General features: G+C 46.6%; 1 protein-coding gene across 1 annotated transcript in view; it reads right to left on the reverse strand.

The window, feature by feature from the left end:
* Nucleotides 1-597: 597 nt before the first annotated feature.
* BMP6 (bone morphogenetic protein 6) overlaps nucleotides 598-12,252 on the reverse strand; it is a gene marked incomplete at its 5' end in the record, with an annotated part of 26,565 nt that continues 14,910 nt past the window's right edge. Inside the window, 5 exons of the mRNA XM_029086148.1 lie at nucleotides 598-747; nucleotides 838-948; nucleotides 3,181-3,257; nucleotides 10,886-10,888; nucleotides 11,686-11,883. Of these exons, the coding sequence (XP_028941981.1) occupies nucleotides 598-747; nucleotides 838-948; nucleotides 3,181-3,257; nucleotides 10,886-10,888; nucleotides 11,686-11,883 (539 nt within the window). The remainder of the gene's footprint in view (nucleotides 748-837; nucleotides 949-3,180; nucleotides 3,258-10,885; nucleotides 10,889-11,685; nucleotides 11,884-12,252) is intronic.

Below are 12,252 nucleotides of genomic sequence, written 5' to 3' on the forward strand. Positions count from 1 at the left end.
GAAACATTTGCTTTGGCACAATTTAAGATGCTTACTGTCATGACAGATTTCAGGAGGAGACTGACAGCCTAGGTGTAGTAACTGGTCCTTCTAGACAAAAGGCAATTCCTAACCTTAGGAACTGTAGATGATCTTGTACAAGAGGGATGCTCTCAAGTCTGAAGTACTAACACCACTTTCTTCACTCTAGCTTCCCTGTCTCTCCCATCGTCTTCACCCCATCCCCCAGAAAAAACTCACTTGTTTTTGGGTGTTGGGTGCCCATCTGCAGCACACATCCAAGCAACTGCTAAGGCCAAGCTGCTACGTGAGATTAAGACCATCCCAGCCAAATAAAGCGTGTGAATGTTGCTTCTTTGTGTGCCCCAGCTCTGCAGAGCTGAGTGGCCACCGTGGTGCAGGGTCAGTCTGTAAGAAGTCATCCAGCAGTTTGCTCATACCCCAGCAGTGTGCAGTCCTCACACAAGGCACATACGTGGTGTTCTGAAAGGTGGTTCATCAGTTATTCTTTTCTTCAAGGTCAGGTAGTTCATAAAAGCACAGAAGGTAGTGTGGAAGTTCATGGTAGCATCACAGAGTCCGTGTGAAGACTGTTTGTCAGTGACATCCACAAGCTCTTACTACCATATTCCTGTATTTCTTCAAGATTACGTTGGAATTGTCATCGAAATAAAGAACAGATATGGCATTTAGTTTAGTAGGTGCACAGCATGGTTTGGGAACGTAATCAGGATTCATAAGATGAACCTGTTGCCAGAAAGGAAAAACAACTGAGGCAATGGTAACTCGTTTACAAATTCACCTATTGCTTTGATATCGAGCTTGCTGGAGACTTACCAGAGTTTGTACAATGGCATGATTGGTTGCGTTCATATGGGCGTTGAGTGGGAATGAACACTCCCCATCACAGTAGTTGGCTGCGTAGCCCTTTGGAGCGATTATCCAGTCCTTTTTAGGAAACAAACAGAACATGATTCAAATTAAAAAGTTGCCAGCTTGTACAGACAACTGCATGCAATTAAGAGCAGCTGAAAATTTTCCACTAACTTTTTCTTGAGGGTGAAAATGTGTTTTCACTGAAACCGTTAGGAGTTTTGTTTTTTGGGGTGGATTTTTTTTTTTTTTTTTTTTTTTTTTTTTTTTTTTTTTGGTGAGCCATGACTTTTCCATGGATACACTGATTTTAATGTCCAAATAATTGTGCACATCTCTGCACAGCTTAACTACCACAAACTGAAAGAGTTTGATTCCTAAAACTGTCGCTGTGTTGCCTTGTGGGGATTGTGGTTTAGATCCCTTTATGTCCCAATGTTTCCTGCAGGTTAGGCCCTCTCCCTGAACTACCTTTCCGAGGTTAAATCACAATCTCAGCTGGTGTCCCCACCTGGAGAAAAATCATGTATGTGCACACACACAATTCAGCCAGGGAGCTCCAGAACGGGACTGTAAAACACCTTACACACTCTTGTACAGGGACTCTGGTCTGCTCAGGAAGTCTTTGCTGTGTAAGAGTTTCTTCCACCTCTGCCAGACTCCTAAAGGAGGGGTAGAACAGCCAGCCTGAGCTTCCTGGGCAAGCAGGTGGCCCCTGTGGCAACCTGAGTGCTATGCTATGGAAGAAGGTGACTCTTCCCCAGAGGGATAATAAAAAAAAAAAAAAAATACAGTTTCTCTGCTGCTGCCACAAAACAGCTAAAGGTGAATTAAAAGCATCAGCAATTAGCAGGAGCCATTTCTCCTCCCTCAGTGTCAGGCTCTGCAGTTCACCCTGCAGAAGGACGTACTGGTATGTTTCACATGTATGTAATTCTTCAACGATTTCCCCTTTCCCTGACAGCAATGACCTGGGTTAATCTCAATTTTGGTATTAGCAGACCAGAGATGGTTGCTGCAGCTTTGCTGACCAAATGTGCAGTTTGATTGCTAACATGAGGATACCTGGGCACAGCAAAACCACTCCTTCATTTTACTGTACTAGCTCACCCATAATTTGCTCCTGCCCTTCATAAGACAGTCACTTTCCTGATACAGAAGCCAGTACAGACCATGTAATTAATTTGTGGTTTAATGTGGTATAAGGGAAGTGCTCTGCTAAAAAAAATTGATGCTAAAAAAATGGATGGATGTTGTGAAGGAGACAGCAGTGTCCAACAACTGCTGCCCTGTCTCCATCATCTTCCTACAATAAATAGGATCTGGATTCCAACTCCTGCAATGAGCCCTTCCTTTGGCAACATCTTACCTTTCTGCTCAAGTCTGCTACTAGCAAACTGAAGGCACTGCCTTTGAGACCATTAACTTCACAACTGGGGTATGCTTCCTGCCTGGAAGTAGGGCAAGTGAGCTAAGGAGGAGGTGGAAAGACTGTGCACAAGTAAAAAGAAAAGCCATTAACAAGTAATGAGGAATGGAGCTATCATGCAGCCATAGCTGTGGCTAGTGGGATGGAGCTGATGTAAGCTACAAAAAATGCTGCTGTCTGATTAGCTGAGAGAGGACTTTTATGTGTAGAGTATTACAGAAGCAGCCGGGGTAGCCCTGGCATCCTGAATTATAATTTGGTAAAAACATCAGCTGATAGAAATGGGACTTGTCTCAAAAAAGTGCTCAATGGAAGAATAAAAAAAATAAATCAAACAATGAGAAGATGAGAGCGTTCTTTGAAACATACTATGGCCCCTGACCCTATATAACTTACTCTAAGCGACTCTCTGGCCTCTCGGTGTTGCAACTAAACCCAGTCTTCAGTCCACCTACAATTAGCCAGTGCTAATTGTGGGGCAGGGGTGGAGGATTTCAGTACAATGGCCAAAGTTAAAATTAGGCTGATCACTACAAAAAAACCCTTGATTTGGTTAAAATCAGTGCTTACCATCAGATTTTTCTTCTTCCTTATCATGAGAGGTACACAGCTATGAGCCCTTGCCCGTACTGTGACTCCCGTGAGTGACAGAGAACGACTGTATACTTGCATCTCATAAAGTATCAAGCTTCCTCTGGATCTTATCAAATGTCACAACGATCAATATTTATTTGCCCTTCCCTGTGACTGGTTTTAGTGGGGAGGCACAAGGGACATTTTAAAGCATAATGGCTGCCTTGAGTGGAATTACTGTGACACTGTTTAGATAACATTTCATAACAAAATGTCTAGTTTACCCAGAGAGAAACATCACACACCTGCCATCCCAAGTCCTGGAAGCTAACATAAAGCTCATGCTTTCTGCACGCTGTTTTTAAGTCACTGCTGTTGTAATCTGTTAAAAGAGAAAGAACAAAACAGGAATTTAGAAAGACAAACAGGCAGAGCATCGCTGGAGGGCACAGCTGGCCAGATGTGCGCACGCTGCGGGCTCAGCAGCAGGAAACGGCGAGCTCCCTCAGCAGCCAAAAGGATAAGGGTGTTGAGGGACATCCGAAGCAGGGCTGAAGCTTTTAAGATGTTTATGGGAATGGAGGCACCCAAGTAACAGTGACTTGGTTAGAATTCCTTCAGCTGCCTTTAATAACTTGCTTGACAAGTAGTACTTGTAAAACACCTCTTGTAAAATGACTTCTTAAAAAAAAAAAATTAAAAAGTCAATCTGCTTTTTCAGCCTGGCGCAGGCTACATCCCTGCTGGGTGCTCAGACTCACCCTGCTTCCTCAGCTGCAGTTTCCAATGTGTGCTGTCCCAGGTGGTAAGCTCACAACACACGTAGAATCATGGAATGGTTTGGGTTGGAAGGGACCTTAAAGCTCATCCAGTTCCAACCCCCCCTGCCATCAGCAGGGACACCTTCCACTAGACCGGGTTGCTCAAAGCCTCATCCAGCCTGGCCGAGAACACTTCCAGGGAGGAGAAGCCACAACTTCTTTGGGCAACCTGTTCCAGTGTCTGACCACCCTCACAGTCAAGAATTTCTTCCTAATATCTAATCTAAACCTCCCCTCTTTCAGCTTAAACCCATTTCCCCTTGTTCTATCATTAACTACCCTTATGAAAAGTCCCTCCCTACCAAGAGAATTACAACCCTGGAAGGTTAATCATTGCCTTGTGCTCCTGTACTGGTTAGCAGAAGTCCTTAAACAGCTATGATGTCCCATAGCCAGCAAGGCCATGTCCCCATCCCTTTCTGTGCCTTACCCCCAGCCTGCCCTGGACATTACACATGGCTCCACGCACCACCTCTGCTCTCAGACCTTTACAAGCCATGCTCTGAAAAACAAGCGTCTCCTTCCCAGAATCTGCTTATCTGCAGCCAACACAAGATTTGACACGTTCTCAATCTTAACCTGTTCCTTAAAGCCAATATGGCACCGAAAAGCAGGGGCAAAGGGTGCGAAGCCCTGACCAGAGACCTTCCCGTGACGCAACGTACGAAGATGTTTCGACCACGCAGGAGCTGCTCCCGATGGCCCTACAAAATGCAGCTTTTGACAGAGAGTGGAATTTCCCATTTCTGTTTGGAAAGAGAGGCGGCTCTGCACGCGAACACCTGGAACCGCAGTGAGCGGAGCAGCCGAGCCGTGACAGAGGGGCCTTTCACCCCGAGGTGGCTGCACAAATCCAGCCTTGGCGGGTGGTGGCTGATCTCCTCACGCCTTGGGCAGCTGTGGGAACCTCAGTCCAGCGGGCACAGAAACACAGCAGGGTGCTCAGGCACTGGCTATGGCTGCCGAACTCATGCTTCATGCCTGAAGGGAAGCACGAGAGGAAGAGATGGTGGCAAATCTGGCCGAGCAGCGCGGGAGGCCAGGTCCCCATCCATGCAGTGACACATGTGTACGTGTCCCAGAGCCGGACCAGCCGTGTTTTCCTTACCCAGGGGGCCTCCTCTCCTCTTGCACGCCTCATTTGTGCTTCCATCAGCAGGCAGATGCCACAGTTGATGCGCCTGCCTCCCGCTGCCCCGGCCCTTTTGGCTAACCAGCCCCCCCAGTGCCCCTAACACGGCTTGAAAGGGCACCCTCCCAGTGGAGCTTCCCCCAAATGCGGCAGCTGGGATAGAAAAATATTTTTAGTGACTTTTTCCTTGGCTCTGAATAAGTCTTTCTTTTTCTTCTCTCCACCACCCTGCCCCCCCTAAAGTTTGGGAACTACAAATGCAAATATTTATTCAAAAGAAAAACTATAATACTAAAAGCACATCCAACTGACATTAAGGGCAGCACAACATTACAGCTGGGTACAGTTAACACTGAGGTCTGAAAAAAAAAACCCCTACACCTCAAACCTAGCCTCCAAACCACCAAAGATTAGAGAGTTGTTTTTAGAAGCAGTTTGGGTTTTAAAAGTTTAAGGATTGCATTTCAGACTTTCAATAGCTTCGCTTCAATCATGGGTTTAATCAGGTGAGCAGAGCTGGTTAACAGCTTGCTGCAGCATAAACATTCGCTCTTTCAGGAGCGTGTGGTAGCAAGGATGGAGGCGAGTTTCTCTATTCAAGCTTTCCATTTTCAAACCAGACATAGCCTGTAGAAACCAGGGTGTGGTGTGGTTTTTTTTTTTTCAGATGAAGCTTTTCAGTCCCTGGCTCAGCCCAGGAGCAAATTTCTAGCATGCGATGTTTCTAAATGATCTGGTCATAACAAGGGGAAAAAAAATGAGCAGAAAATACTTTTAGTGGTCAAAGGCTTTCATTCAAGTACCTGAAAACATGACTTCATTGTTCTTCAATGGGAAATATGTTGTTTGCTTAGGAAAAAAAACATCTGTATTTGACAGGAGTTACAATGAAGTTGATCTACTCAGAATCGAGTGGGCAGAATTGCGCTACGTTCCAAATCCAGCTACAACTTACCCAAATCAACTATGCGAAAGGAGAGAAGGCAAGGGAGGCAGAGAAACCAGGAGTAGGAAGAAAGGCTGTGAACAATCACAAGCTTAAGAAAACAAAGGAAAAAAGAGAGCTGCTTAATAAGCTACACAAAGCAGAAGATGTTACGAACATGTCCTCTCTCACGCTGCCTGAAATTGGTTCACTGGCTGGCAATCGAGTCACCCAATTCACAGCATTGAGCACCACCCAAGGTAGACACAGACAGCTCTGCCTCCTCACTTGCCCAAATTCAGCCTTTGCGTCCTTAAATCCCAACATATTAAACATCCCCTCTCCTGGGATTTGCACTCTGCCCTGTTTAACCCTCACCTCAAGCTCCCCTGCCCTCTCTTCTTGTTACATCTTTGCCTACCACATCTACTTTACGGAATCTACTTTAGCCCAACTTCAGGGATGTTACAAACCTTCAATCAACCCTTAGCAGTGCCTTTCTGAATTGGGAAAAAAAAAATGCAGCCATACCAATGCACACGATAACAATTCATTCCCCACGGTCTGGGGCTCAGCATACGTCCTAGAGCCATGTACATCCCAGTTATGGGCCTGAAAAAAGAGGAATCCATATAGTAAAGGGTTTTGGCAGTGAGCTAAAGCTCGCTGAGCTACTGAAGTTGGCCTCCATGACATGTCTTCTCCAGTGCCTGGAAAGCAGTATCAGCTACCCCAGTCAAGCGTGCTCAACTGTTTTAGCCCAAATCGCTGTTGGAGGTGGTTTGCAGTGCAAGACCCAACAGCCAAGAGGCAACAAGGTACGTGTCCCACCCTGGCAGCCCTGCAGCAGGGAGCCAGGAGGGCTGAGAGGAGGCAGCCTGCAGTGGGGGGAGGCTGAAAACAACGGCCGTGGGATTGACTTTGGCTGCCACGACACAATTGGCAAGGATTGCTCACCAGAGACCTTCAAAATCTCTGCGAGTTCAGGGAGCTGCTTTGGGACCAAAATTGTCTCTTTTCTCCCCTTGAATATACTAATTCAGAAACACTAGCTTGGCAATTACAAAGCACTGCTTTTAATCAGACTGCAAACTATTTTGTCTAAAACAGAGATTTAAAAAAAAAAAAACCCAAACTCCTAGTTCTGCACTTAAAAATAACTTCCAGGGCAGCACAGTTAAGATAGCACAGTTAAGACAGCCTGTCCACACTAAATGTTGTCAGCCTTCACCAGAACCCAAGCCTGACTTTCTGTGAGCACAGCTGTTTCTCTTAAGGCTGGACACTGGCATTTGTGTTGCTGAAAGGGGAGAGAGAATAGCCTGACCCTAATGGTCTTCCTCCTACAGATACTTATGCGCCCACCTTAGATTTCCTATAACCTCTCCCACGTTAAGTGCTGGCAAAGAATATATAAATATTTACTGAGGTTGATCCGTCTGAGAACACCCTTGCTGCTCCCAAGGTGCCAGCTTACCAAATTCCACACGGTAATTAATTGCTTCTGAGGTCCAAAATAGCTTTGACAAAGGTCTCCAAGGCCAGCCCTTTCTTCTTGGTGTTTGACTTTGGTGATTTGTCCGGATAAAGTTGGTGTAAACTGATCACGCAGTTAGTAACAGCCCACTTCACATGAAAGCGATCTGCTTGGGTGGGAAGAAGGGGAGATGTCGAGCTGACATGGACCTGCATGTGAAGGCACACACAGAAACGCTAAAGGGAAGACTGGCTGCGAGACAACGATGTGTATTAACAAGACTCTCGCCACCACGAAAGCCTTTGGCCTTATTTGCCTCCAATATTCGTGCGTGCTGCCCTTTGCGGTATTCAGTTCCCATACACGGGGGGTGGAAACCTGCCTGGTGCCATGCATGTCTGCTGGAAGGAAAGGCCACTTGGAAGGCCTCTCCATTTCTCATGGAGCACCTCACACCACTCCTGGAGATCCTGGAGTGGCTAAAGAGAAGGAACAACCCAAGAAGGGGTTGTTGTATGAGTTTCCCTCAGAACAGCAAGTACAGCCTGAAGTCAGATGTTTAAATGTGACTCCATAAGGATGGGTTGATAGGAAGGGATGTGCCTGAAGGTTGACTTGCAGAAGAGGAGGGTTATCACCACTGGGCATTCAGGTAACTCACAGAAGAGCTGGTCATATGGCAGCAAGGCTCTTATGCTCAAGGGGTCACTGTCTGTTAGGTTGAGAACAGTCCCCATCTCTTCAGGTTAATCACAGGGTCAGCCTGGGGTCTGAGAGCACGAGCTAAAGCCACCACAAGACACAGCTGAGTGAGGGCCTCCAGGTCTTTCAGACAACAGCAGAGAAACACCTGCATGCTCCTCCCACCCACCTTGTTCCTCCATGTCCTAGGTCAGAGCTGGCATACCATTTTCTGCCTCAACAGACAAAAATACTCCCTTTTCTTGCTGTTCATCTTCCTGCAGAAGAACAGAGCTTGGCTCCAGGAATACATTGACACAGGACTCTATGTCAAAGCAGCCTATAACCATGAGGGTGACTCAGTTCTGCTTTCTATAAGCCCATCAAAATTATGTGTTTATAATACAGGGAAATGAGTGTTCTTGGTGAAAAAATACAGACCATTGAGGTTCTTATGCCACAGCCATAACCTCACCATCTGAGCACCTGGTACTGACTGCAGGACAACAACTGCACATCGAAAGGAGCACAGCAGGGTCCCAATCCTGCACATAGCCACATGCCTTCACGTAACCCCACGGCTCACCAGATCCAGTACCAGCCCAGCAGCACACTTCACACGCTCCAACTGCAGGACTCGAAATGCTTGCTGAATTTAGATAGTAAATGGTGCTTTTTTAAACATGCTGCCCCAACCCTACTCACAGCATCTTTTGGGAATGGGGTTCATTTTTGGACTGAAGAAAGAAAACCCTGTGTATTCACTAACATAGAGGAAGGAAGGTTCAGTCTACAAAAAACTATCAACACCCGCAACCTGCCTTGCTCTCCAGGAGAGAAACTGCCCTCAAGTCGTGATAGACAGTGGTAATCCTGGCTTGGGGAAGAGCACAGACCAAAAATCTGACAAGACATAAAACACAGCAGGAGAAGAAGATGCACTGGTGGTCAGATGCACAGAGGGGATCACAGCATCCCCATTCTGCACCCACTTTGGGTCCAGATGCATCAGGGCAGCTTCAGAAGAACAAGGCAGCCTTCAGGGTAACCTCCAGGCTCATGTCCTGTTTCATCCTGGGGTGAACACTTCCTCAGCCCCATCATCAGGGCACAGATCTAGGAACCCATACAACTAAAAAAGAAAAAAATACCCCTGTGATCTCTTGAATGCTAAAAACGTGTATCAGTCATCAGTGCCTCTTGGGCTATTACATCAACCACTTCTTAAGGAGAAAAGGGTCTAAGAATGTCACACTTAGAAAGGAAAATAAGCTGATGCAGTCTCTCTTTTCTAAACACAGAAACCAACCAAACATACATCTTCACTTTAAATTCCCCTCCTTTCCCCCGCCTTAAATTCACAGAGGCTCAACTATACCTTGTTGACTACTGAACTGCCAAATTCCAGGTTTTAAATTAAAGCTGGCTTGGAGCTAGAAGAGCTCAAAAAAGCCCTTGAGACCACAAAATGACCAGCTATTTTTTCCCTTTTTGTCATTTTATAACTTTATGACCTGATGTGTGGTGTAGACAAGAAAGCAGCCATGTTAAATGGCTCTTTTTGCCCAATATATCTGTTCCCTCTGGAGCTTTAAGTCACATCGTGCCTGATTTAATAGTAGTGAAAATTTGGTTTTAGCACTACGAAGCTTGCGGAGCTAGGGAGAGAAAGTTGGAACCTATCCTGACTCTGCTACCAGCACCACAAAACAGCAACGTAGTGAGTAACTTTCCCAAAGTGCTGTAAATACATTCAAAAATTGGCTGTTGTGATGAAGGGAGCGCAGCAGCCGAGCCCACCCGTGTGGGAGACTCACACGCTGCCTGCCTAACAGCTGGGTTCCTTGCTTAGAATGCCCAGATGAATAAACTACCTACGCCCTTGGGAGGCCCATCACATGGGAAAATAACCCAGTGAGCACCTTTAAAACTGCAGCTTGGAGATGCCAAGAAAAACCAGGAGGAAAGTGGGTCTCAGCAATTGGGACTGATGGACGGCTCTATGTGTGGGGCTGGCAGAGGGCTGTCATGTCAGATTAGATGACAACTCCTCTGGCAATGCTGCGCTGGCACTGGCCAGCCTCCCTCGAGGAGGTCAGTCTGCAGGACCAAGTTGCTTCTCCTGCCCTTAAAATCCATGAAGTGACATTTCATACCCAACCAAGTCCAGCACTTGCATGACATGGCATGGGAAACCACAGCCATGTTGAGGTGTGCACCACAAGGATCTACAATGGACACAGGTGGTCAACTGCTGCTGGCACGCACTAGCCCAAAGGGCAAGTCCCTAACCATGGTGGGCTGGAGCAACAGGGCTGCGTCTATGCCCAAAGCCTGGCCACCAGCCTTGAAAAATCTCCCAGCCTGGCTCTGGCTCCAGCTGCCTGCAGGCTTCCAGCACCATGGCCAGTATGGGGCCACCTTGAGCATGCAAGGGCAGGGGACAGTCTATAGATTGACACAAGCTATGTTTCAGCAAAGCTGGTTTATAGACTGGACATAGACTAAAAAATACAGGCACCTCTCTGCCTTGGAGTATAGTCATTTTCAGACGTGGGAAAAGCAGGAATCCTACTGGAAATGAAGGGGGCAGCATAAGCAAATTAATCAAGTAACTTGGAACAGGCTGAAATGTTTGAGAGGAAAGAAGGTACTCAGTGAATGAAGGTACCCAATGCACTGTGATGCAGGGCAGAGTGGCTATAAAACAGACAAGACTTTCAAGAGAGGACACAATCAATTTTTGTCAAAATTTCAGAGGTATCCTGTAGTCCCACCAGCCCACAACAACGCTTACAAGGCTGCTGTACACCACCTGCAACATGCAACCTTTCCACAGCCAACAGTCTCTTTGCCTGCCCGGAAATGCACTTCACTGTGTATACACTGCTGTTCTGATAAGATTTATAAATAAATAAATAAATAAATCTTGTGCTGTTCTACCAGGGTTTTCCAAAGAAAACCGAAAGAGGACCTGCTGGAAATGTGTATGTGCAATACCATAAACCTCCGTGTACGCAGAGACGGAATCTTTTCAATATTGCATTTCATGTGGTGTAATTCTAGGCAAATACTGTGTAGCAAGTAACCTACCAGCACAAAATTTAGAGTTAAAACGCCTCATGCCCCCGAATTCAATAGCTGCAACTTTACACAAGGGTCTGGACTCCACCCTGGATTCAAGGTGACTTCTGTAAGTCTCATTATGTGAGATTCCCTCTCCCATCCCCTTGCAGGTGTAACCTGTTCCCCCCAAGGACGAGCATCCCACTTTGTATGCCCCTTCTTGCTTTTGCACTCCAAAGCAAATAGAAACATTACAAGAAGTCTTGTGAGGAGCAGCTGAAGGAACTGGGATTGTTTAGTCTGGAGAAGAGGAGGCTGAGGGGAGACCTTCTCACTCTCTACAACTACCTGAAAGGAAGGTGTAGCGAGGTGAGGGTTGGTCTCTTCTCCCAGGTAACCAGCAATAGGATGAGAGGTAGTGGCCTCAAGTTATGCTGGGGAGGTTCAGGTTGGGTATCAGGAACAATTTATTCTCCAAAAGAGTGGTCAAGCATTGGAACAGGCTGCCCAGGGAAGTGGTGGAGTCACCATCCCTGGAGATGTTCAAGAAAAGTGTAGATGTAGCAGTCAGGGATATGGTTTAGTGGGCATGGTGGTGATGAGTTGACGGTGGGACTGGATGATCTTAGAGGTCTTTTCCAACCTGAATGATTCTGTGATTCTGTAAGTCGCCCCAGCTTCCAGACAGAACAGGTGTTATATGATTACCTGTGACACTAGACACCCTGGACACATCCTGAGCCTGGGTGGAACGGTTGCGGCTCTGTTGCCTGCGTCTGCTCATCGCTGACCTCGTGGTTCGAACATGAACTTCGCTCACTTTGAAGAAGGCCACCATGAAAGGCTGTTTGTCATAAGGGCCATCTCGGCCTATAAGGCCTGCTTCTCTAGGATTTACGCTGAAACCTTGAAATCAAACAGAAAAGTGAGTGTTAGAGAAATGGTGCTGTTGGGTTGCTCCTTCCAGAATCATGGCATCCCCATGAGCAGTGTTTCCTTCCTTCTTGCTCACACTCTTCTTTTATCACTAAACACTCCCCGCCTGCCACCATGACTGATGGACATTTTTATGACAGCACTTCAACCACCCAGGACAAGAGGCTCCACCACAGGATCTGGCTCTTTGGCATCCCTATGGCATCTCTACTCCAGTTTCAGCATTGAAGAGGTATCCAAATAGATATATAAAACACAAAGCCCAGATGTGACATGAAATTAGTTCTGCTGCCCACAAAACACAAGAAGGGGAGATGGGATTAGGAGACCTCTAGGGAA

Source organism: Antrostomus carolinensis, unplaced genomic scaffold (genome assembly GCF_000700745.2).
Source record: "Antrostomus carolinensis isolate BGI_N321 unplaced genomic scaffold, ASM70074v2 scaffold27397, whole genome shotgun sequence".
NCBI classification, from domain to species: Eukaryota; Metazoa; Chordata; class Aves; order Caprimulgiformes; family Caprimulgidae; genus Antrostomus; species Antrostomus carolinensis.